Here is a 27,304-nt window from a genome sequence, read left to right as displayed (position 1 = left end):
TGACAAACCAAATAACCTCAAGGGGATTCATTCACCAGAGAACTCATTTTATAATTCATATGCTTAGTGAATAAAATGTGAAGGAACCTGTGCTCTCTTTTCCTCTGTGGAAGCAGAACAATACCATGCAACCCAAACGCATCTCTGAGGGCTGGTCTACACTTACCCCCCAAATCGAAGTAAGGTACGCAAATTCAGCTACGTGAATAACGTAGCTGAATTCGACATACCTTACTTCGACCTTACCGCGGTTCAGACGCGGTCCACACGCGGCGGTCAGGCTCCCCGTCGACTTCGCGGTACTCCTCTCGCTGAGCTGGAGTACCGCAGTTGACGGGGATCACTTCCTGGTTCGATTTATCGCGTCCAGACCAGACGCGATAAATCGAACTCGGAACTTCGATCCGCAGCCGTCGAACTACCGGGTAAGTGTAGACTAGCCCTAAGGAAAGTAAGGGAGTGAGATAATCACTCCTGCCATACAGTAGTGTTAAAAGCAAGCAGAGACACTGGGGGGGGGGGAAGAAATAAAGGTCATGAAATCTTTCTTTCCTGGTCTTTACCATACTCAGCTAATAAGCTTTTCAAGATAAGTGGGGGGGGGGGAAGCTAAGTGGATTCTATTGCTGCTAAAAGGTTACTCAAGTTTTCCTAAAAATTATTCTCAGAACACAGTGCACTTGCTGTATATTTTGAAACAATCTGTTTAGGACAAATCATGACTGGGGAATGAAAAGGGTTCCAGGGATTTGACCCTTTTTCAGGGGAGAACAAAAATAATACTGAGCGCTTGCCTTTTGCGCCACTGCTTTTGTAAAAATTATACTTGAGTAATGGCCCAGAATATTTTAGCAACATGGTGAGCTAGAGCAGAGAATGCTCTCCTGGTTGGTGTTCTGCTCCTCACTTTGGCCAATATGCATTACTCAGACCATAAAATATTAACAGCTGGTCACAGTGAGTGAGTGAACAATGAACCAGCAGGATAGCAATGCCCTGCTAAATTATGTACTTCACAGCTGCATTTAGAAGGTGCTGCAGTGAGTTAGTGAATTAACTTTCAGCTCTATACACCCAGTTAAAAATCTGGTCCCAGGTCACAAGTGAACATGAGATGGAGAATTTGAGATGAATCTATTTCTAACCATCAAAGCCACCCACATATGTGGATCATGAGTTGCAGTCTCCACTGAAGGGAGGCCCAGTATTGGTATAGCAAAAAGGGTATTGCAGCCAAGGATTGAGTTGCTTCACTTGTGGAGCTACGTGGGAAACTCTGCACAATGTCTACCTAAATATGAAAACAACAAGGAGTCTGGTGGCACCTTAAAGACTAACAGATTTATTTGGGCATAAGCTTTCGTGGGTAAAAACCTCACTTCTTCGGATGCATAGAGTGAAAGTTACAGATGCAGGCATTATATACTGACACATGGAGAGCAGGGAGTTACTTCGCAAGTGGAGAACCAGTGTTGACAGGGCCAATTCAATCAGGGTGGATGTAGTCCACTCCCAATAATAGATGAGGTGGTGTCAATTCCAGGAGAGGAAAAGCTGCTTCTGTAATGAGCCAGCCACTCCCAGTCCCTATTCAAGCCCAGATTAATGGTGTTACATTTGCAAATGAATTTTAGTTCTGCAGTTTCTCTTTGAAGTCTGTTTCCGAAGTTTTTTTTGTTCAATGATAGTGACCCCAGAGTAGATATGGGGACAGAGTAGGCAACGAGGTTTGCTACAGGGATTGGTTCCTGGGTTGGTGTTTCTGCGGTGTGGTGTGTAGTTGCTGGTGAGTATTTGCTTCAGGTTGGGGGGTTGTCTGTAAGCGAGGACTGGCTAAAACCTCTCCAGCGCATTACCCACAATCTACAACCTATCCTGAAAAATGATCCCTCACTCTCACAGACCTTGGGAGACATCATCAGAGGACCCAACCACATCAGCCACACCATCAAGGGCTCATTCATCTGCACATCCACTAATGTTATATATGCCATCATATGCCAGCAATGCCCCTCTGCCATGTACATTGGCCAAACCGGACAGTCCCTCCGCAAAAGAATAAATGGACACAAGTAGGACATCAGGAATGGTAACATACATAAGCCAGTAAGTGAACACTTCAATCTCCCTGGTCATTCTATTACAGATTTAAAAGTCACTATCATTGAACAAAAAAACTTCAAAAACCATAGGGAGTGGCCATTATAGACTACGCCAGATCCCTGACAAGAGGGATTAGACTTTGGGGTATGTGGTTGGTCATGGTGGCTGGGGCACAGAGAGACTGCTGATCAACCCACCCCCGGAAGGGGGCGAGGATGGACTAAGGGTACTGCCGGAGGGCAGTGGCTCGAAAAGGACGCCGCGAGCTGGTGTGCGAAGAGGGCTCAGACGCCAACCGGGGGCGAGACGACGGACAGGACACCATCAGGAGGGGGAGCTCCACTGGACAGAGCTAATTCCCGGAGGCAACCAGCAGGAGGCGCTGTGGTGGTGAGTCCCAACTCTGTCACACCATCCCACAGGACAAGCAGGCAGAATCTAACACTTATTTTGTTACAGAAATACTTTGGGTGATTTTTTTTTCAGATTGGTATAAACAGGACCTGCCTTCCTGATCTTTCCCTGTAACTTTCTTCATTTTTTCCTTTTTGTCACCAGTGACGTGGACATTACTTCTCTCTTGCCTCTGTGTTATCCAGCCCAATAGTGATAATAGCAGGATTTGGCTCACTCTGAAATATTCAGATTGCATCCCTTCATTTCCATCCCAACTGCCAGGAACACAGTCCATGTTTCTCTAATCTTATCTCAGTTCCCACAATATTTTCCTGTTTGGACTGCCTGGCTAATTTTTTTTACCCATTCAGTTCATCCAGGTGTATTCATTGAGTTAAACTTCAGCTTCTCTGGCCACATTTCATGTCTCCATGCCCTTTGAATCTTTACTTTGACTCCCATATCTAATTCAGACTTCTCTTTTCCTTCAGAATTCTCTCCATAACCCCATACTTGCCAGTATCTCAGGCCTCATTTCCTTTTAACCCCTTCTCATCTATCTTTTGCTCAAGCTTCTCTTCTCAATACCCAATTTGCCTTCTTTGCCTATTCTCGACTCAGTACCTGCTTTCATATCATAGACTTGGAAGTCTCCCTAATAAGATATGCCTACTTCCCCCTATTTCAACCAAACTACTTCCATGAAGTTTTCAATCAGTAATTTTTCCGCCCCACCTGGTTTATGTTTGGTCTTGTACTAATTGCTTTCACTTGTGCCTTGAGATTTTAAGTACTTCAGGCCAGAGTCACCTAATAACTGTTTACGTTTTCAGCACCATATAAGTGATTATTTCACAAGTAGTACTGTATTCTCAATTCAATCCAAATATTTTTTTTCCGGTGAGTATGAGCTAATATCTATACTCACTGTCCTGAGATTTCAGTTTGTACACTTTCCTCCATTAGTGGCTCTCACACAGGTTCTGAAAACAGTCATTTACAATTGAGATTAGCAGAAAATGCTCCTTTTCTCTCCTCTCAGGCAATCTATCTCAAGTTTTAGAATTTTTAAAAAAAAAATTTTTTTAGAAACATAGCCAAAATGATCATTGCATTATAAAGGGCTTTTGCAGCTCTTTTCTGGAAGACAGATGAAAGGTGACAAAACTTGTGCACAGTGGATCTAGAATTGCCAGTAAGAACAAAGAAATAGTACGTGTGGCATTCAAGTAAGGCTCACTCTGCTAACATCTTTCCCATTGATAGTGTCTCACAGTAAGAACAAAGCAATGGGAAATTTAGTTATCTGAATAAGTTGATAGCTTTTATAGATAAAAAACCTAACCAATAAACTTTTCCAATTGTCAGAGTTTTAGGGAGTCCTCGATTACAAGGTAAATCCTTTTTCAGCTAGCTGTTTTAAACGTTGTTTCATTATACTCAAATAAAGTTGTTTCAGTGAAGAAAGAAGTCATTCAATGAAGATGAAACCTGAATAGCTCTCTATAGACAAGAGTTAGCAAGCAAAAAAGGGCTCTTTTCTTACTATCCAGTGAAGAACAATGGACAGCATTTGTCAACTGATGTAATTGCTATAAACCGTTTCTTCAAGTGTTCAATGAGAAGTAGTTCAAAATCAAACCAGCATCTACTAAACCACCGCAACCAGAGATTAACAATTACAATTTCAAGTCCCAAGAAGCATACTATGAATCTGCTTTAGGAAATTCTGATGTCTTAGATGGTCAATGCTTACTGAATCACGTATCCGGTATAAACAGAATCTCCACAAATCAGGAATACAGATCCATCCCGCAGCAGGAATTTTTAATGACAGTTTATAAAGCATAGTGCCGGTTACCAAAATTTGGAAATTATTGACAAAAAATAAATACATTATGAATTTATTGGGGTGGGGCGGTTATCCACACAGTACATTAGGCACCATCTTCCCCCTATTTTAAATGTTAATTTTAGGCTAGATGGAAAGCTCAACTGGACAGATGCTTTCACCCAGACACTCCAAGGGTGAAAGAAAAACTAATCTCCAGAATCTCTGATTTTATTAACTTACAGAGACTCATAACATAAGCAGCAGCACAGTCCAAAAATGCTGGCTGTATATTTGCCCTGCACAGTATAACAAAAAAACACAAGGTAAAGTTATCTAAAGCATCTATGTCACTTTAGTCCATGGTTATTCAATGGGACTTAAGAACCAAAGTGACTTATCTATTACTGCTGTTTGATTTAGACTGGATAAACCATTGAAAAGCAACTGAGTCACTTTGGTTCTTAAGAGATGCAGTTGCTGTTCAACATTTTATCCAGTCTAAACCAAACAGCAATAATAGATCAGAGTCCATTGTTGTAGCTGCTACACACCACACAGCTCAGCCAGCATAGACAGACTATAAAAGGAGGACTACTGACCTGTTCAAGGTAACAGCTGCCCTCTCTGAGGCTCCAGAAAAGCCTGAGATTCAGGCAAGTGCTCAGGAGATAACCTGAAACTGATTCTTTTATGCAGCCTCCCTGGCCTGCTACCTTGTCTGCCACCCCAAGATAAAAGGCTGGCTAGGGAGCTCTATGGGAAAATACAATTGTGAAAGCAAGCTGAGCAGCAGCGCTAGGGAGCAGCTGGAAGCATAAGCATAATTAGAGGGGGAGGCATCTGCTCCTCCCCCACCACATACAATTTTCAGTTTTGGAGAGTGAATCAAAAAAAAAAAAAAGTGATTTTTCTCCTCACCAGTTTTTAGCCTCTGGTTAGCAGGGAGGGAGAAAAGTGCAGAGCAAAGCAGAGTCTGATATAGATTGATGCACCAAGCTCAGCAGACTCTTCCCCTGCCCAAACAACTGGTCAGCTCAGCTGAAAGAAAAACTACACTGCAGTCTTCTCACAGGACAGTCTGCTCTAAAAACTGAGCTGGTCAGACAAGGCTGCAATAAGACTCATCCATACAGCTGGTCGACAATTTTGTGTCAATGATTTTTCCAAGGAAAAAATGCCCTTTTCTCATGGCCAAAACTTTCTACGTGTTTAAGGTGTAACATACAGTCCAGGATAAGTGGCAGCGGAATGTGTGTTGTGTCGACCTGCTGGGAGGCACATCAGCATTGAAATCTAGTCCATTTGTGAATGTAAGTGCATCTAGTTGTGTCATGCCTGCTACTCAAAAATATCTATTTGACTGCATCCAACCAGGTTGTTTCCAAATCCCAGAACCATGCAGGAGCCAGATTTGAGGTGGAGCATCTGTGGATTGGGATGGAGGATGTGTCCTGTGTAAGGAGCCGCAGCATTGAATGGAAAAAGATCGATTGGCATACCATCATGTGACGGTGTTAAGTATACCAGGCCTGTAGTTGCCATGTTGGAGCTATAAGTATGACATGAGCTTGGTCCTCCTGTATCTTGTGAAGTACTCAGAATAGGAGAGGACAAGGAAGGAAGGTATAGAGGAGTGGTGCATCCATTGAGATTGTCCACCATGACTCTGATGGTATGATGTTTGAGTAAAGGGAGGAAATGTCAGCAGGTGTTGCAGACCGTTTGTAGTTCTAGGAGGTTGATGTGTAGGGTGGATTCGGTTGACGACCATCTGCTCTGCACTGTGATCATGGAGATGCGCTCCCCAACCGACTAGGGAGGCATCCGTTGTTAGGATAATGGGCAGTGGTGATTGGAGGAAAGGAGTTCCGACACAGATGTTGTTGGGCTGTGTCCACCGAAGTAGTGAGTCCTTGACTCTCATTGGCATGGATAAGAGTTTGTGGAGGTTGTGTTCGTTGAGGGGGAAGATACTGTACAGAGCCATGCCTGAAGACATTCCATGTGTAGTCTTGCATATCTGACCACGAAAGTGGCCACTGCCACATGGCCTAGAATTTGGAGGCATGTTCTGGCAGAGATCTGGGGGCAGACCCGTACATTGGATACCATATTTAGTATGACCAAGAATCTGTGAGGTGGTAGGAGGGCTCTGGCTTGTATGGCATCCAATTGTGCACCAATGAATTCCAGGCATTGTACCAGCATTAAAGTGGACTTTTCTTCACAAGGAGACCTAGCACCGTGAACAGGTGCATTGTTATGGGGACGGCTCGGAGAGGGTCAGTCTCCGGAGGGGCCTTGAGGAGACAGTCATCCAAGTATGGAAAGATGACAACAACTCCTTGTTTCCTTAGGTAGTCAGCAACTAGCACAAGGACCTTGGAGAACACCCAACATGCTGTACCTTGTACTCGTAGTGGTTGTCGCCCATGATGAATTGGAGAAATTGCTGGTGGGAAGGGTGTATTGTAATATGCAAGTATGCGTCTTGGAGGTCGAGGGCCAAGAACCAGTCCCCCTGTTCCAGTGCTGGGATAACAGTGTAGAGGGTAACCATCTTGAGGCACTGCAGTTTGATGAATTTATTTAGATTTTGAAGGTCCAGGATGGGTTGCCAGCCACTAGATTTCTTCTGGATCAGGAAATAATGGGAGTAGAAACCCTGTCCCCTGAATTGGAAAGGGACCGGTTCTATGGCTCCCAGTTGAAGATGATGATTTATTTCTCCCTGTATAATGGATTTGTGAGAGGGGTCCCTGAAGAGGGACAGGGAAATGGTAGTGGGGCAGGATAGCTAGGTAGGGGATGGAGTATCCTTCCTTGATTATCTCTACAACCCACTTGTCCGAGGTGGTTAGTCTCCAAGATGGGAAAAATGGAGCTAGTCGGTCACCAAACTGGTGGAATGTCAAAAATGGTGGGAATGACCAGAAGAGGGGGAGGCTTCTCGGGGCCTCGATCACACCTTCAAAATGTTTGCTTCGGTGGGGGGGTGTGAGAGGTAACCCCCTGAGGAGTGGGTTTTCTATGTTTGGAGGGAGGCCTTTGTTTTTGGCACTGGACGTTATAGTGCCGTTGAGGAGTATGTTGCGGTGGTTGGAAGCATGGGGGAAGGTAGTATTTTCTCATGGTCCTGTTTTTCTCACCATTGATTTTCAATCCTACTAATTATGGATAGACTTGGAGATCATCTGTAGAGTCCTACATAGATACAAAATTTGCATCTGCCTCTGAGCCGTAATCTGTAAATATGGTCCATGGATATCTGCAGATTTGAAGGGCTCTAGGTATAAAATTTGGATCCGCGTCCATGGATATAAAGCAGGTATCCACAGATCTGCAGGACTCTAAGTATCTGTTTTGCCTTGCACATCTCTATGGGTATCGGATAGCAAGTTGATGTCACCTGCAAAGTCAAGGTCATCTAACTTCTGTATGAAAGTCCACCGCGCGCACCTTGGTTGTTCTGTGGCCTCATTACCCAATCTACTACAAGTAAAAAGATCATGGGGGACATAAGACATCCTTGTCTGATGCCCATGGTAATTCAAATGGCTTAGTTTGCTGTTATGTATTAATAGGCATGTCATAATTCCATGGAAACTCTGAATGATGTTCACAAGTTTGAGGGATTCCATAGTGGTGTAGCAACATCCATTAAAAAAAAAAACTGTTCGGCACATATCACAACTGTTCTGTATATCAAAGGCTTTTTGGAAATCTATACAATTCATATAAAGTGGTGACTCCTATTCAACTGTCAGTTCTATGATGATACATAGGGTTACTATTTGAGCTACGTTTTTTCCTCTTGGATAGCTTGATTTGTTGGAGCATAACATTGAATAATGGACACTTTCTGGAACTTTGATCTAAATTGTACTGTTATAATCCTTTTTGAAACTGATACCCATACTGCCAGGCTTTTGGCTGCCCTTCTTGATAGCATCAGATCCAAATCATCTCTGTATACATCACTGGCATTTGGTAGCCCAAAACACAGTAGGTTATGTTCTGCTGACAAAGTTATTTGGCCTGGAGTTATCCATCTCATTTCACTTAGGCCTAGTATATATCTGTCCATCTCTTTTGTTACTTGGACTATTTTACCAGGCTCATATAGTATCTGCATATTCCACATAACAATTTTGGTAACGAATTTGGTAGACAGCAAATTCATCAGTTAAGTAGCTTCATTCCAGGTTTGGCCACTTTGTGCCATTATCTCTCTTCTAGGTCTATTTAATATATGGAAATATACCTATCTCATAGAACTGGAAGGGACCTTGAAAGGTCATCGAGTCCAGCCCCCTGCCTTCACTAGCAGGATCAATTTTTTGCCCCAGATCCCTAAATGGCCCCAAGGATTGAACTCACAACCCTGAGTTTAGCAGGCCAATGCTCAAACCACTGAGATTGAGTTGAATTGGACTGAATTTGTTGAACTGAGTAGTAGAGTAGGTTTCCATAACTTTTTTTTTTTCAGGAGCAGGTTGTTAGCCCCACTCCTGTCTGGCATGAGTGACCCTACCAGGAATTATGCTCCCACCAGCATAGCTCTTGGGGTCATATAAGCCTTCTCACCAAGTTGAGATGCAGTCCAGATAGAAGGATTTATAGTGGTAATAACGCCTAGATCTTAAGCACAGGAGGTAGTAATTCCCTGAAACAAAGCCCATAAAAGTCAGATGGAGCCCTTTTATTGACTTTATTGGGCTCAGGCCCTAGACTATAACATTGGCAAATGTAACTAATATTCATTGCTACCAAAGTAACCTGCATAATCGCATCACAGATTTAACACAGTTTTAAAGATAAAACTAAGTTTAATTTTTAACTTTTAAAATATTGGTAATGTACTAAATCAAAACATTTAAAGTCTGCACAGCAATTTTACAATTCAGTACTTTTGTTCATTTCTTCTTAAAAACAGAAATAGAATTCTTGGAATACATACTCAAGGAGTTCTGCATTTATCCCTACTTCTTTAAGAACACATTACTGTAACATGGAAAGAATGTAGCATTAGATTTTAGTGGTCATCATAATAGTATTTTTACATTACAGTATTTGGTAATATTAGTTTCATTGTTATCATACAAGTTTTATTTCCATACAATGATTAATTATTCACACATTTAGCACTTAGTCAATTGTATTGGTGTTCAGTAAAGTTCATTCTTCCCTTACAGCTACATTTCAGATGAAGCTTAAAAAGGTCATCTATACTGCATTATTATAATACACACACAGAAGGATGCAGTTTACGACTAAGAAATGAATTTGTTCTGAAGAAAAAATATAGCATTCATACTGAAAGTTTATGGATGTCATATGCAGCAGCAGCAGATCTACTATATCCAAATTGTCTACAAAAATCCATCCACTCAGAAGAATATACTGTTGTTATGAAAAAACAAGAAGATCCCTCAAGTCATTAGTATAATAGCCTTACAGATATGCCTCAAAATTATAGAGAATACAGCCCAATATAAGAAATCGCAGTCTTGTTGGTTTTGTTATAACAAATTTCCCATCTCTCATGTTGCATACAGAATTACCTATGTCTTACAAAACACAGAGGGATGGCTGCAGGATCAGGATCTCAACCTTTAAAAATAAAAATGAGGGACACTTTACATCTTCAAGTAAACTTGATTTTTCTTTTCAATTTTATTGTAATATCATCATTCTGTCCCCAATTTTTTAAGTGGCTCTCTCATATCATGTGCAGAGACTAAAATCAGAGATAGAATGATAATGTATAACTCCAACTCCAATCCCAGTAAAAACTTGTCTACACTTAGACATTGCACCGGCTTAATCTAAATTGGTTTAGTTAAACCAGTGCAACTTGTGTGTGGACTCCGTTATATGAGTTTAAAACTGGTTATATTGGTTTATCTTGTATCTGCACATGTACTGACATAAGATAAACCAATATACGCCAGGTTTAAACGGACATAAAAGAGTGTCTACTCACAAAAATTGTGCTGGTTCACCTAAATTGGTGTAAAATCACACCTTTAGTTAAATTTGTACAACTGTGTATATAGACTAAGCTTTGCTGATATCCAATACAGCATTCTGATTTCCAGGTGCTAGTATGCCAAAGGTTTCAGTCAGGAACGCCTTTTGCAACTATATTGTAGTGTAGTGGGGCAGACTGCCCCACTCCCTGAGAGTGTGGGCTGCAGCAGGCCAGTGCGCTCAGGGAGAGTAGAGTCCGTCTCTCCCAGACCTTCAGGCTACATCCTCACTACGGGGGGGGGGGATCGATTTAAGATACGCAAATTCAGCTAAAAGAATAGCGTCGCTGAATTCGACATACCCGAGCTGACTTACCCCACTGTGAGGACGGCGGAAAATTGACCGCCGTGGTTCCCCCGTCGACAGCGCTTACTCCTACCTGCGCTGGTGGAGTACAAGCGTCGATTGGGATCGATTGTCGCGTCCCGACGAGACGCGATAATTCGATCCCCGAGAGATCGATTTCTACCCGCCGATTCAGACGGGTAGTGAAGACGTAGCCTCAGAGGGGAAGGTCTATCTCCTGAGCGGGGAGACTAGCACAGTGCTGGGCAGGCCCGGGGGAGCAGAAGGGAACTCCAGCCCGGTGTCTGCCAGGCTGCAGGCTCTGAGGGGAAGGGCCTAGCCGGTGCAAAGGGGCCGAAGGGGAAGCGGCTCATGGGGAGAGGCGCACAAGGGGAGAGAAGGAGGGCAGGAAGGCTGCCACCAAAGGGTCCCTGGGTCAGGACCCAGTGTAGAGGGTGGGCCTGGCCCGTCCCCCTGCACCCTTGCATGAACACCCAGCCAGTGGATGTGGTAATACACCAGGGGGAAGCGGCGCAGGTCGAGGGATGTGCTGGCCGCCGCTTCCGCAGCCCCCACTGGCCTGGAACGGCGAACCACAGCCAGTGGAAGCTATGATCAGCTAAAACTGCAGATAAACAAACTGTCCCATCCCACCAGCGGATTTCCCTGACGGGCAACTTTTACCCAGTCCTCGTTCTATCAAATTTTTATTTTGGTAATATTATTAGCAACTTATTAAGTAAGAAAGGACTTTAGGAGTTAAATATTTCTTCCTAAAAATTGTTAGGCACATTTCTTGAATTTGAAATAAAATACTTACGGCAGGGACTATCATTGGATGAATGGGCCTTTATTTATACTGAGTATAATTAAGGTCAACGTATAAGTAATTTTCATTAATGCAAATAATATATTAATATTTATATCCTTTTCAATGAAACTAGCTATATACAATTTTAAATTTTTATGTTTTACACACTGCTAATTATAATCCATACTGGAGACAGCTTTTAAAAATCAATGTAAAAATAACAGCTACACATGAATGAATGAAAGCAAGAAAGTGCAGCCACAAGCTATTACACATATAATGAAAATGGATTTATTGCTCCAGTCTCATATTTCCTTCTATTATTAAACCATTAAGAAGGTCCCTTAAGTTCAATCCAAATAGGGAAAGACACACACACACACACACACACACAATCCAGTGCAAAAATATGTTAAAGGAATATTATGAAAATTAAACTCACAAAAGGTAAGGAAATTGAGTTATGATTCACATCGCTCATCCTACTCACACGTATAGATGGCAGTATGATGTATTACTCTATAAGTTATAAAATGTCTGCCTTAATATATACATAAAATTTGGCAGAAACATTGTCATTATATCAGATGATAGTTGGGAATTGGTCCTGCTTTGAGCAGGGGGTTGGACTAGATGACCTCCTGAGGTCCCTTCCAACCCTGATATTCTATGATTCTATGATTCTAATTTTGAAATCCCTGAGTTGTTCGTAATATTGCATTTACAGGATTTTTGCATTTTCTTGTTTTAAATACAAACATAAACAACAACAAAAACAAGCAGTAAATTCACACTTAAATAAAAGAACAGTATAGTGCCCTGTAGCAAGGTGTGATGTAGCATTCAAATATGCATCTATTTGGAGCTTTGCACCTGTATATTTAAATGAGCGCATATACAGTAATTGAGAATTATTATGAAATGTTTTCATATATTGCATATAATTAGACTTACAGAAACACACTACCTTTAGAATAAAATAATGCAGATAAACTTTTTCAGGGAAAATGCAATGTTATTACGATATAAGGTTTATATAATTCGCTGAGGGGTATCTGATAGTAGTATCTCTGTCATCAGAGTTTGATTACTGCTGTCTGTCAAAGCAGCTCTTGCAATATGTGTAACCCAAACACTTCAGGGTTGGACCTGAAAGCGAAATTGACTATAAAATAAGTACAGTAGAACCTCGGAGTTACAAACACCAGACTTATGAACTGACCAGTCAACCACACACCTCATTTGGAACCGGAAGTACGCAAGCAACAGCAGAGGCAAATAAAAAAAAAAAAAATACAATACAGTACTACTAAACTACTGAAAAAATAAAGACAATTAAAAAAAGATTTGACAAGGAAAGGAAACTGTTTTTGTGTTTGTTTCATTTACATTAAGATAGTTAAAAGCAACATTTTTCTTCTGCATAGTAAAGTTTCAAAGCAGTATTAAATCAATGTTCAGTTGTAAACTTTTGAAAGAACCACCATAATGTTTTGTTCAGAGTTACGAACTCTTCAGAGTTACGAACAGCCTCCATTCCCGAAGTGTTCGTAACTCTGAGATTCTACTGTATCTGCAGTTAGAATTCAGAATCAGCTCTAGGGCACACCCAGCAAATTGCAACATGCTCTAGAAATAGTGCACATGTGGCTGAGCTGTAGATTTCAACTAGGGAAGTCCATTAAACTAAGTTTTACATCTTTTCTCATTTCTGTTTTCTCTTCTACAAAGTAGAAAAATAACATTAGAAGATTCTTGAAACTGTTTAACTGTTCTGTTTTTAGGGTGTGTAGGAAGCTCCCACCTTGACAAAATGTTGTTGAAAGGGAGCTCCCACCTATCCTTTGCTGGGAGCTGGAGCCTGGGACTCCAAAAAGGAAGTGGGCATGTAATCTAAGACCCAGCCCTCTCTATTTCTTTGTCCCAGGCCATTTCCTTCACCTCTATCCAGGGTATTTTCCAGTTCCTTTATGGCCAAAAGGGAAATACTGGATTTACATATTCTTTGTGAGTTATCTGTGTATACCTCTCCACCCAAACTACAGACAAAGCTAGTCATTCATTATAACAGAGATAGTTAAGCTGAAGACAACGTAGATAATATTACAGGCAGTCCTTGGACTTACGACACAACTGGTTCCTGAAAATTGCGTCGTAAGTCGAAACGTCGTAACTTGGAACCGCAATCCACTCCATTGCGGGACCGAGTGTCATAAAGTCAAAACCAGTTGTCGTAAGTCGAATCAGAGTGTCAACTCAGAAACGTCATAAGTGCCGTTCGTCGTAAGTTGAGGACTGCCTGTATTAGTTTCCTGCAGTGTACCACATCTTTGATCTCAAGGTTAACAGAACACAGTCACGTACATAATATAAAGCAATTAAGACAGAAAATGATTTAGCATCTAAAAGCTAATTTGGTTACATTGATGAATTTCTAACAGGATATAGGAAAAATAAAGACAAATACACTTAGCATATCAATGGTGCTGGAATAGTTTTAATAGTGGGGGTGCTGAAAGCTAGCCCCTTTACCTTATCCACCCCAGCCCCACTCCCAGAGCTGAGGCCGGGAGTCCAGGTGTGCAGGACCAGCGGCCGGGGAGCCCAGCCCACGCCCTTAGTTCCCACACCTGTGTAGCATATACCCTTAATTTCTATTACTACAAATGAATAAGTAAATAATTGCTGGTCTAGTACATCTCTCTGAAGTTCATATACAAGTGAATTGTCCTGATACAATTGTAATGTCTCTTGTTAAGTTGTTATGGGTCATACACTGGTTAGCTGGCCTGCCAGTGTCACAGCTGCTTTTCAGCATATCACAGCAATAAATGAAACAATTCCACAGAACAGTGACATACATGTAGAGGAGAGAAGTTGTCTACTGCCCCATCACCATTCTGGAACAGCACCTTAGCTGCTCTGTAGTTTAAGGTTGAACAGCTTTTTCTTTACAAAAGTGATTGATCACAATTTACAAGCAGTCAATTCTTTGGATTACAAAAAGCAACAAAAAAAGAAGAAACCAAAGTGAGCATCTGCTAAAGACCACCAGACTTGGAAAGGAAATCTAAAATTCATGGACCAACTCAGAAGGAACTCAAGGACACGATATTACAGCAACAGAGGATTTTAATTATGCAGACATCCATTGTGTAACAGATATGTGCAAATATGCAGAGATTCAAAAGTGCCAGATCTACTTCTTAGAAATAAAAGTGATAATTATAGGGAAGCTAGGAACCAGTGATCATAAGATACTTAAATTCACCATAGAAAGGAAGTCATTCAGATAATATAATAGTACAATGGTGGTATATTTCAGAAAAACAAGTTTTGAAGGAGGAAAAAATTGATGACTAAGGTCTAATTAGAGGCACGTATTAAAACCAGCAATTATTGAAGTGGGATGGGGAATCTGAAAAAAAAAAAAAAAGCACAAAAACAATTCCTCAGAGAATAAAAAGAATAAGCAGTATCCAACCTGGTTTCTTAAGGGGCTGCTGCAAGATGTAGGGTAAAAAATCTGTACTGCAAAGGAAAGCAGATAGAGAACAGAGTAAAAGCTTTGAGGGAAAAGATGTTTGTGAAAAGGACCTTATCAATATAATCCAGGGAAAATACCAAAAATAATATAGCAGCCCTATTAATAAAACAAGTTAGAGAAAGCAGGCCCATCAACGCATGAGAATGGTTTAAAAAAATCAGTGAGACACTGATCTCATAAAGCAGTGTTCATCAATTAAAAAAAGAAAATTGTGGATGATTAGAAAGCAAGAAAACCCTTACAAAAAGCTGTTAAATTGCAGATAGGGAAATATTTGAAAAATTTGATCTTTCCTGAACTAACTATCCAATTGGTGGCAATTATGAAAAAGTCATGACCAACAGGAGAAATGCAGCAAGATAAGTACTGTATTTGATTTTCTCCAGTCTTTAGAAAGGAAAAGGATGATGTTTCCAATTATTGCTTCATAAATCCAATGTTTATCCCTATTACAATAATGGAACAAGTATTAACAGGGAGAAAAAAAATACTAAAATAGAGGTTAAAAGAATGAACATATGCTGCAGGGGGTTTTGAAGAATGTATCTTGATAGGTAGTATCAGTGTACGCCTTTCTTTTGCCTCCAGTTCTTTAAGAAACTTTCTTCCTTCTGGACAATAATGAAATCTATCTCTTGATCTTGGTGAGCGAGGAGGTGAAAATCCCCAGCTGAATTTGGGGAGTGAGGAGGAAAAGTGTGGTCAGGAGAAGCAGATTGCCTCTACCACTGGTACTGATGTTTCAGGTAGTATCAATACTGAGCATTGAGATATCGTAGTCTGCACCAGATGAAGCAACCTTAGTACAGATGAAAGTAAAAGAAAGGAGGTAGTGTCCATCAGCAATAAGTCTATATGGTCTATTAGTGCCTCAAATGCTAATGCTGTCTCCATCAGTACCTCAATATTCAGAGTCAAGGAATCAATACTGGATGTAGGTACCAGAGTAGCCATGAGGCACTTTGGTGCCAAATTAGAGTCTGAACAAGTGTCACTTGCCCCTGTAAGCACTTTATGCTCAGTTCTCGGGAAAAGAGTGAAGGCAAGCAGCACTTTTTAGGCTTCTCAAACTTTCACTTTCTTTGAGGAGCAAGCTTGGTGCTGGGAACTACATATGGTCCAGTGCTCTACTCTACTTTGCCTCTGTTAAGTACCAGAGCAGCCATCGCACCGAGGTAGTCGTTGGCAACCATGGCTTTTACCTTGCCAGTACTGGATCAGTCTTCTTATAGGTACAAGTCTCGGCAGTCGTATCCCAGCTAAAGGGGGCACTGAAACACCCTGACTTAGAGATAGAAGGTGCTGTCTTAGAGGTTGATGCACTTTTGTCTGAGTCCCTCAGACTGCTGCAACAGATTCATAGATTCATAGATTCATAGACTCTAGGACTGGAAGGGACCTCGAGAGGTCATCGAGTCCAGTCCCCTGCCCTCATGGCAGGACCAAATACTGTCTAGACCATCCCTGATAGACATTTATCTAACCTACTCTTAAATATCTCCAGAGATGGAGATTCCAAAACCTCCCTAGGCAATTTATTCCAATGTTTAACCACCCTGACAGTTAGGAACTTTTTCCTAATGTCCAACCTAAACCTCCCTTGCTGCAGATTAATCCCATTGCTTCTTGTTCTAGATTTTCTTGTGCTCAAGAACGATTTGCAGATAGAACATTGGTCAGGCACATGGCCTCAAGGCAAAATAAACAATGGCTCTGAGTATGGGTGGGGGGGGGGAATTAGATGATCACAAGGTGGGCAGGATTTGAAGCTCACAGGCTTTAAATTTCCCACTAAAGTGACTGCAGCACAAAGCACCAAAGGGAAAAAATAAGAGAGCTCGGTTTGTGAATTTTAGGAATAAATTTAAGTAAAGTTTTTTCTTTAAAAAAAATTAAAAGGGGGAATTTATAGGGAAATAATCCTAGAAAGCTATATTTGATAGAAAATGCACTAAGGGGTATCTGGCAGGCACAGCTTAGTTCTATCTCACTGTTATGAGCAGCAATAGGGCACTGAGGCATGGTTGCAGTTATTCTGCCTTTTAGGCCTGCAGTTGGGCATGCATGGGGCAGGTGCAGTCCAAAACACTGCTGATCAAAGATTCAGATCCCACATGGTTCTGCACACAGAATTGTTGACAATTTGTGTTTAACAGTTCTAAGCTTTAACTTTTTTAATTTCAATGTCTACGCTCATTAAACTGTTTGACCCATGCAATTGTCTGACCACCCTATAATTTCCTAGAACTTTTAAAATTTAAATGTATAAAAATAAAGCTTAAACCCCATAATTTAACACAATTGTGAACATTTGACATTGATATTATCTTTCAAAATTATACAAAATAAATTAATTTAATTCTGCCAAGCCTACTTACCAGCTTGAAAAACAGATTGGGATTGTACTGGATATAAATTACTGTAGAAATGTATAAGCTAATGATCAAGTATGGCTCCTGATTCCCAGAACATGACTATATCTAATTGAGGAACAGCATCATGCCTTGGAAGAGAAGAGAAACTATGACAGACTGAGAAGTACTGTGAGTTAATTCTTCCTTTAGAGTACTTCACCAGGCTTCCACTGTAAAAAGCACAATTTTCTTCTACACAAACTAAGCTCCCCACCGTCACTTGATTGTGAATGCTACACCAGCATGAGCTGATTTCTTCTCTTCCATTTTTCTCAAGCAAACTCCTTGTGAATCATACTACAAATTTATGGATTATGACAAACACACACAAAAAAATCAGCAAAGTTCCCTCAGAAGCAATTTACCCTACTCCAGAGCAATAAAGTAAAAGCTCCCATTCTGTAACTGCATGAAACAGAAGTTTAGCAATGTGAGGTGTCTGACCACCATAGGTCTGCACACAACTGCATGGAGTTAAAAGCCACTGAGATAATTCCCAACATTCCCTTATAATTTCAATTGAGCTTGACCTCCCAGTCTTAAAGAAGTCACAGAATGCACCACATCCTGATGGGTTGCTACTTCAGATATTGAACAAAAATAAAGATTGAACCTGCTAATAAAATCATACAAAATAACTTGATTCACTAAGTGTAGCTGTGCCGTTGCCCCACCCTCATTATAGACATGCTCTTAGTCTACTACTTTTTAACCTAGGACTTTAATTTAAGATTTTAAATAGTTCAGTTTTACCACTACTCCCAATGGGAGTATTTGAAGATTACGTAAGGATGTTACAGTGCTCTTCCTCTTTCAACTCTCTCATAGGTAAGTGTTTATAAAGCACATCATTTAGGTGAGCACTTTAGGGGACAGGTTTTTTACATACATAAAACCAGAGCTATTTAACAGATTTTACATCTTATTCCCTTCCTCCAGTCCTGGTACATGGAAGAGGGTCCTGAGTTCTGGCACATGTAATATATCAGACCTTAAAACTACTCAGCTGAATTCTAGTTCCAGATGGAGTAGGAGACTCAATTTATCAAAGGATTTATGACTGAATTTTGAGTCAGAAAGCAGTTTTTTAAAATATTTATTATTTTCTCTATATTTTCTCCACCTCCGGCAAGGTAGTTGTTGTAGGTCTTTAAACAGTCTTTAACATGCCAAGATTTGATGGAATTCTTATAACCTGGGCAAGGGTTTTCCATGGGTTACTGACAGTTTTGTAGCTCTTGATTATCACAGCTGCTGTGCTCTGTCCAGAGGAAGGGTTCCATCTTGAGCCATCTGGACCCACATCACTGAGGACTTTTAAGATTAAAGCCAAATCCTCTTGGGGAGTGGGGGACAGGGGATCCCTTAACTTGTATCATTGAACCTTTCCAATTGCATAATTCTCAGATTAATTTAATGTACATTCCATTAGCAGTTCCTGGCTTGTTTATGAAAGTCCAGTGCCAACAGTAACACTGATCTGGGGAAATAGTTCAATTCCATTAAGAGATCCAACAAATTATTGCAGATCAGTAGGTCTAGAACACAAAACTGCACAGACAGTAGAGCTCAAGTAGTGTATACAATTATGTTGACTTATTTTTTTTAATAGCTTATATAAAAAGCTTGGAAAACACCATATTCTAAGTATATATACTTCAGTGTAATGCTCAAACTTTAAAAAGATTCTTGTTAGTTTGATTAGATGGTGCATAATTATTGACATTACAAACTTAATGACAAGGGAGAACATTTGTATTGATTTAGACTTAACAAATGCCCTCGCTCCCACCTTCTTCCATCCACCAACGTATTCAAGGTGGCACTGGGGGTGAAACTGGTGCTGGCCCTGCCCCCACAGCATTGGTCAATTCAGGAGAGGGAGACAACCAGGACTGGTGGGATACTCTCCACCTTTTACATTTAGGGCTTCTCTCTGGCCCCTCAAGGCAAAGTTGACCCATGCACTGATTTTTTCCAGCTTCCTCATCACCTGAGAGGCGTACTTTGCTAGGTATATTTGACATTAGAATTACATCTAGAAGGTGATAATCTTAAATGGCTAGGGTACATGTCAGGTGGCAGCTCCTGGGGTAAACCAGAACTTGGCACCCAGACAGCTTCTGGCAATGTTGGCTACTGATGGGAAAACACCTAACAAGGGAAGTCTCAAGGCCTGGTCTGTTCACATTTTTGTACTGTTATAACCATTTCTGTTGGGGGCGGGTGATTTTTTTTTTTTTACTGAAATAGTTATATTGGTACAACCCCAAGTGTGAATGAAATTATGCTTCCTGGGTTACTCAGGAGCAGACAACACTCACCTGTGTGTCCAGGTGCCTGATGTTGTCAACAGTAAAGGAGATCCTGAGTATCCCAGGGGTGATGTTGGATAGGTAGGAATCCTCTATCCATCCTTCAGCTGCAGTCCTTATACTATACACCTGACTGGGCCCTATATACATTCACTGGCATGTCTTGGGGATCTCCAGGAATAAACCTAAGTTGATCTATGTGAGGGGTCTAACTCAAAAGTACCAATTAAAAACAATATGCATCCAATATAAATTTAGATTAGGGTTAACTCACCTTTACTTAATATGATAACAGATTAAGATTAATTAAAATGTCACAACTTTCATTTCAACAAATCAATTAATAAATGCAGCTTACAGTAGTAAATGAAACTTAACCAACTTAATTTACCCCATCCTTGAGTGTGTACGTCTCTTAATTTCAGAGTTCTAGAAACTTGGTTGTGTGGGTACACTTGAAGATATCAATCTGTGAACAGCACTCTATTGGTCCAGTAAGGCAGTACAGCTAAGGTAACAAGGGGCAGAGCAATTCTAAATTGAGGTCATTCAAACCTCCACAACCACTCTGAAGATGGGAGTTGTTTTAACCACAGGTCAGTGACCCTGGATCTTCATTAGACAATAAGACCACTTCATCTCTTCTCGGACTCAGGGAAATCCATTAAAGTCTCTTCACTATCTCCATTTCCTTGCAAGCACTTTCTGAAACAAAGGTGGTGGTTACTCACGTTCCTTCACTGCAGCCAACCTCAGTCAGCTCTTGGCAAGCAACAGTCTCTGCCTTGGCTCCAATGAAGCCCAGCAATAGGCTCTGCGGCTCCCCCGTTGGTCAAAGCCCCAGCAATTTCTCAGCAGCAGCTCCTGGTTTTCTAGCAGCAGCTTAGCAGCAGCTCCTGGTTTTCTAGCAGCAGCTTAGCAGCAGCTCCTGGTTGGACAGAGCTCCACAAAGCAATCTCCACTCCCCTGACCAGGATGGAACCCACCAAATGCTACCCCTGCATTCCCTGGAAGTGCAAGTATCTCTTCCCCAAGGTATCATGGAAGTTGCAATCCAGCCTTGGAGACTGTAACACTCAGGACCTTCCCAACTGGAACACCCCCAGTTAAGTTCAAAGGCCCCTCTAGTAGAGGATGCCAACACTTGTATTGCTTATTTCCCTAAATGTATGGGAATAAGCTACAGTACAATCATTTTTATACTAATATAACTGCATACACACAAGGGGAGTTGTATCAGTTGAACTTTATTGGTACAGTATAGGATTTTACCATCTGGCTGGATTAAATTGGTGATTTCGGGAAATCAGACAGATGGTGCCCAACTATATTTGTGTCCTCCCACAATGGACCGTTAATTTTGTTCAGTAGGGTTTGGGGTATTGGTCATCCTAATGTTTATTCAGTTTGAGAAAGCTGAAGCCTTCTGTTTTAACCCCATCCTATGTACACAAGGACTTTATTCCCTACATATCTACAGAGATTTCCAAATGTTTAAGAACTTTATGAATATATTTAATGTTCTGTGTTTTGTATACACTCAGCTTCATGTACATGCATATATGCATGTTCATACACAATAATGCAGCTGTATATCTGTATAAAGGTATTACTGCTGGCATCATAGTTCTTCTGCATTAGAATTATTTGTGAATCCACAGCTCTGTGAGGCATGGCGCATTCATAAAGTTAACTAAATTATTCTGAACAAATTCTAGAGGGATTTCAAGACACAGGGTTGGGGTAGAGAAATTTAAGTCACCGATGTAAATCACTTGTTACAAAGCTGCCCTCACTCTTATTTAAATCAATTTTTTGAAAAATTTGAAAAACTGTGCTATTGCAATCTTAGATTAAAATTTAAGATTAACTGTAAACATTTTTTTTTAAATGCTGCTACTCATTTGGCATTTTATTTAAACTTTATACAACTGCTTTAGGCAAAAAAAATACTAAACCAATGAAGATGCTTCGTTGGTTACAGGAAGTATTTCAATAGGTCTACTTATGCACAAAGAGCTAAACATGTGTGTAGGTGTTTTAGCCACTGATGCTGAAAACTGTATTTTTGTTAATAAAAACTTCTCAATGGCATGAAATCTGTCACTTTAAAATAAACAGATTCAGTTTTTACAATGAACATTTAGAATTCCAGTGAATTACATTTATTGTAAACTTTTGTATACTGACAACATTTTCAAGAATAGAAGCCTACACTTAGGCTTTTGAAAATCAGTGGTATTGGTCAGATTTACATCCATTGATTAGATCAGATAAAAGTTTGAGTAAGGGCTATAGCATTACTGAAGGACCAAATGATTTCCCAAAAAGAAAAACAGATATTATAATTCTGTGAATTATTCCTGTATTTGCTTTAATTAAATTAGTAGCAGCAGTCAACTGAACAACCTCTATGGTTTTTCTTCAAACTGTCTTCTAACACTTCTCTCTCTTTTAAAGTTGCTTTATCAATAGTCTAATTTAATACACTTTAATCTCCTATTTACAATCTTTAATCCTATCACTCCATTTACCTTGCATTCCGAATCTTCTGAAACAATTAATTTAACCCTCAACCTCTGGCTAGTAAATAATAATTGTAAACACGACAAATGAAAGGAGGATGTAACACAAGAAAACATTTACCAAACAATTTCCATATAAATAATATCTCCTCTCCTTAATTATCTATATCACAAGGATTACAATGGTGATTGAATACTAATGAAGCTGCAAATTTAATACCAAGCAATTCAGATAGTCCCTAAAGTTATTCAAAGTCTAGCTCTTTCCTTTATATACAAGATATAATGTTTACAGTTGAACATCTTTATAAATGTATGAACTGTATAAACACACTTGTACAAAATGTCCTATAAACCACATCCGTGCCCTGGAAACACAGATGTCCATACCATTACTCACATTTCACACAATTAATCCCACTAAGGTAACAGCCAAATGTTGAGGATTAAATTACTGTAAATACTCGATCATAAAACGGTTCGTTTATAAGCTGACCCCTCCCAAAATGGATAAGTAAAAATGGAATTTTTTTATAACCCATTCATAAACTGACCCTATAATTCAGGGATCAGCAAACTCTGGCTCCCGGGCCGAGATGGTTTGTTTACCTCGAGCGTCCGCAGGCATGCAGGTAAACCTATGTAAACAAAGTGTCCCAGCGCGCCAGCTGCTTACCCTGATGGGTCGGGACAGCAACTGGTGGGGAAATTTTTTGAGGGGGGGAGAAGCTGGGAGTCAGGGGAATAACCCCTGTGACCACCCCCCACATAACCCCACCCCTAGCGGGGACCCACTCTCCCCATCCCATCCCTTCCCACTTTATCTCGGGAGGGCCACGGGAGGATGTCTCTGACCTGGCTGGAGCTGCTCCGGCAGGCTAGGCAACGTGGCCACACCCTGCTCCAGTGGGCCAGACTGGGCGGCGCGGCCACAGCATGTTCCAGCGGGCTGGGCCAGGTGGCACGGCTGCAGTGTGCTCCGGCAGCGTGGCCACAGCCTGCTCTGGGGGGCGGGGCCGAGCGGCACGGCTGCAGCCTGCCAGCCCCGGAGCTGCAGCTGCTTCAGAGGCTGGGGGGAGAGCAGCGTGGCCAGAAGCGGAGAGACTCTGGCCCCGCCTCTTCCCTTCTGGCTCTGCTGGCTGTGCTGCCTCTCATTGCTCTCTCTGTTGGGCGGAGGGGCTGTGTCCCACCTCTCCCTCTCTATACCCGTTCATAAGCCGACCCCCTTCTCTGGTGCTTCTCTTTTTTACTAAAAAAAATTTGACTTATGAATGAGTATATACGGTAGTTGTTTGTCTTCCATGGAACTACTCACATGAATAAAGATAAACACATGTGTAAGTGTTTTCAGATGGGGACTAAGTGTATATATACAGGGACCATATTAGACACCCTCTCCTCATCCCCCTCACACCACTTTTTCCTTCTTCTGCACAAAATATAAATTAATATTTTGGAACAATTTTGGGAAATGTACTGTATTTTAAAATCTCAAGTTTTAGAATCAATGGATTTATCAATGAGGAATTAATACTTTTCCCACTCTCCGACAGAAGATGAGGAGCTATTATTGTAACAATTACATTTCTACACCCAAATAGTTAAATGAAGGAGTTTTTTGGATTTAGCTCACAGGGAGAAATTTAGGCCCTAACTGTGAATATATTTTTCTAAATAGATGAAAGCTTAAATCCTTTAAGACATATCAAGGCATCACAAGTGTTTAAAGATTAAATTTAAAGAGTTAAGTTTAAAGATTTTATTAAACTTTTATTGAAAACAATTGTAGCAAACACTTTAAATGTCCACATATGCTCAATATTTCTGCTTTGCAATCGTTTACAATGCCTCTAACATACTCAATGCTGACTTATAAGGAAAGCTGTCACCTATTAGATTACCAAAAGTTAATTCCTCGGGCATGCAAGTGCTCCTTATAGGTCTTCCATTTTAGTACTGACAAGCTGAGACTTTGTTCCTCTTGCAAGAGCTGACAGGAAGATAATACAAAATAGGATGGCTACATACTTCATAAATCTAAGCGTATATTAATTATTGCTTTAGGGAAACTTGTCTGGCAAAGTGCAATGATTGTTTTGATCCTGACTTTGTTTACTGCATGTGGACTGTCACAGACTATACAATTTCAGCTGAGAGCTCTAATGCTTACATTCTTTCACACAGTGCAACTGGAGGAGGAAGGAAAAACAGGAGAAAAAGTTTAACGGCTTGTTTACACTTCAAAATTTACCAGGGTAGCTATTGTGGAATAATTATTCCAGAATAGTTATTTCAGTATTAGCCTGAGTGGACACTCTGATCCTGGAATAGGAGTGACTTTCTCTCATTTTGGTATTTTGGTAAATGTCCAAGGGTAGACAAGCCCTACGAGAAAAACAAATTGCTGCAAAGAGATGTTAAGTGTAGTAATCTCTTCACAAAAGGGAATTAAGTTTATTTCCTTTCACATCTTTAAATTGTATAAGGAATATATATGTATATGCACAATAAATATAGAAGTGAAGCAATCCATTGAGATCGGAAGTTTGTCAGTAAATGAATGTATCCAGGTTTAACAACAGAAGTACTGTATTACAAGTCTTTGTGAATAAGGAAAAATAAGCATTGGAGGAGAGCATCTGGAGTTGTGACCTTCTTGTCAAATATGAACTGATTTGTAGTTTTTAATTAAAGCCCTGGGGAAGAGCTCTTGAAAAGTTGCCAGACAGTGGAGTTTATTTATATTTAAACTGTATTCACTGTCTCATGAAAGGAGCTGAAATCGGATGGGTAGGTTGAAGTGAAATATAGGATTTAGTCTCAGAACTCTCTGGCCATTGTGGCTTTTGCATGTTCTCTGGCTCCTGAGAATAGCAGCAGCATCTGCTACCAACCACTTGAACGGACTGGAAATCTTTAATTCCAATGCATTACATTCAGACAAGTTCAAAATTTACAACCTGCTTGTAAGCACAATTAACAAAGCTCAGAAAAACATGCCACGAAGCATAAGGGATCATAAATACAAATGTATTTGCACACACAGCTAACCATATCTGGGGTTATATTTTTGGTGATACACAACCCTAAAATACTGAAGTCTAATGACTTTACCAAAGTCTGCACTTTAACACTGATTAAAAGTATGAAGCATATGCCTGTAGATTACTTTTTTTTTTTGGTAAACTTTTAGGTTTCATTACCTTTCTTCCATGTAGACAAGAATGTGAATAACTGAATAAACTGATCCAAATTTATCAAAATCCCTTAGATGCTGAGTTGCTGAAAAGCCTACTGTCTCAGAAATTCAGACGCCAGTGCCAACAGTTATATGTTATTGAGACAGGGGGAAACAGAGGCCTACCCTACCACCAAAAATCCCCTAACAAAGAGCAGGGAAATCTAACAGGAAAGTTGTTGCTAGAACTCTAGGAAACAAAATTAATTTGGGCCCAATATAGGTTCTGACAATAGTGAAATTTTACAAAACGTTTGTTTATACTCCAGTACTAGGTACTTCACCAACAGGTTTGAAGAGAAGGTTCCTGCTCTGAATGACTTACAAGTTTAAGAGACCCTATTTGCAATCTTACAGCACTACAGTAGCAAGATGTCCACCAAGAGTCTTTGGATTTAAATATTCTATTGTGCAATCTAAAGATTACTAGTTCATGAGAGCAAGCAAATAAAACTGACTAAGAAGTGAAATGCAAAAAATAAATGAACATACATGAAATAACGCAAATTAGCTTTTAGAGCTCAATTTTTGTTTTTCAAAAGGGCTTTTAACAATATGGATCAGGCCCTGTATTTAGAAAGGTATTTATAAGGGTGATTTCTAAGGAGTAAGATACATTGCAAGGGGTCCTTCTGCTCAGATTAAATAGAACTAGCCAGTGGTTGAAGAAAGGACTGAATTTAGGCTAGAGGAAGAGCCTGGGCTGGATAGAAAAATGCCTAGACAGCAACAGAGCTCTGTAGCGTGAGAGTCCTTGGCAGCAACAGGCTGAGTGCCACAGACCCATGCAGGTGGGCAGCTCACCTCTGTGCCTGTCTGTAGCACTGCGGAAGGGGGTGGCCTGTCACCCTCCATACCCCCAGCGCTGCCCTCCCCAGGACCATCCTCCAAGGGCCCGGGTCTGACCCGGCACTTTGCAAGGCGCAGCAGCCGGTGCCGCCGCCGCCGCCTTTCCCGGACAGCTGCCGGCATCCCATCCGGAGCGCGGGGCACAGCAGCCCTCCCTCCCCGCGGGGCAGGCACTGACCTGAGGGTGCGGTTGCCGGGGCAGCCCCTGCGCTCCATGGCGGCGGGCACACAGCTGGTGAGCTCGGTCCAGTCGGCGTGCAGCCCGCAGCTCCAGCCAGTGGAGAAGCGGGAGAAGAGCCAGGTGTCCTTGTCCCCCCCGGGCCGGTGGCAGGTGCATTTCTTCTGGCCGGCGCGGCAGTAGCAGGGCTGCTCCAGGCGGATGTTGCGCACCAGGTGCCGCCCGAAGGTGGTGCCGCCCGTTTTCTGGATGTGCAGGAAGACGATCACGTCGCGGCCCCGCATGTCGAACTGCACCCGGCGGCACAGCTCGGCCCGCGCGAACGGGAACTTGGGCACCAGCCGCGGCAGCGCCGCCGCCCCCTCCTCCTGCGGCTGCTGGGCGCCCCGGGCCGAGGCCCCGCGGTGCGTGGCGGGCGGGCGGCGCGGGCAGGCGGCGCCGGGGCAGGACGGGGACACGTACTGGTACATGATGAGCACGAAGAGCAGCGTCAGCAGCGGCGGCAGGAGCCACTTGTGGAGCCGCTCGTCCATGGTGCGGGCTCCGGGCGCGGGCTCAGGCGGGGGGCAGGCGCCTGTCCCGGCGGGCGCTGCTCGGCTCTGGCAGGGCGGCCGCTCCCGTTGCCTCCCTCCCCCGCCCGGGCACCGGCATGGTCGCTGCGGCACCTCCCCTCGTTGCCGCTCGGGCGCCCAAGCAGCAGCGGGGCGCGGACGCTACTGAAGCGGCGCTTGGCGACTGCAGCGCTGGGGCTTCGGCAGCCCGAAGTGGTCGCGCGC

At 41.8% G+C, this 27,304-nt stretch overlaps 1 protein-coding gene across 1 annotated transcript in view; it reads right to left on the bottom strand.

Moving 5' to 3' along the window:
* Positions 1-27,061, bottom strand: part of HS6ST3 (heparan sulfate 6-O-sulfotransferase 3) — a 512,987-nt gene extending 485,926 nt beyond the window's left edge. The window contains exons 1-2 of the mRNA XM_026658247.1: positions 26,942-27,061; positions 26,529-26,905 (exon numbers count right to left, since the gene is read on the bottom strand). Coding sequence (XP_026514032.1) covers positions 26,529-26,905; positions 26,942-27,061 — 497 coding nt within the window. The remainder of the gene's footprint in view (positions 1-26,528; positions 26,906-26,941) is intronic.
* Between the last annotated feature and the right edge of the window lie 243 nt (positions 27,062-27,304).

This window comes from Terrapene carolina, unplaced genomic scaffold, assembly GCF_002925995.2.
Source record: "Terrapene carolina triunguis isolate 2854851 unplaced genomic scaffold, T_m_triunguis-2.0 Scaffold21, whole genome shotgun sequence".
NCBI lineage: Eukaryota > Metazoa > Chordata > Testudines > Emydidae > Terrapene > Terrapene triunguis.
The sequence above is the reverse complement of the archived record's forward strand: the minus strand, read 5'-3'. Positions and strand labels throughout refer to the sequence as shown.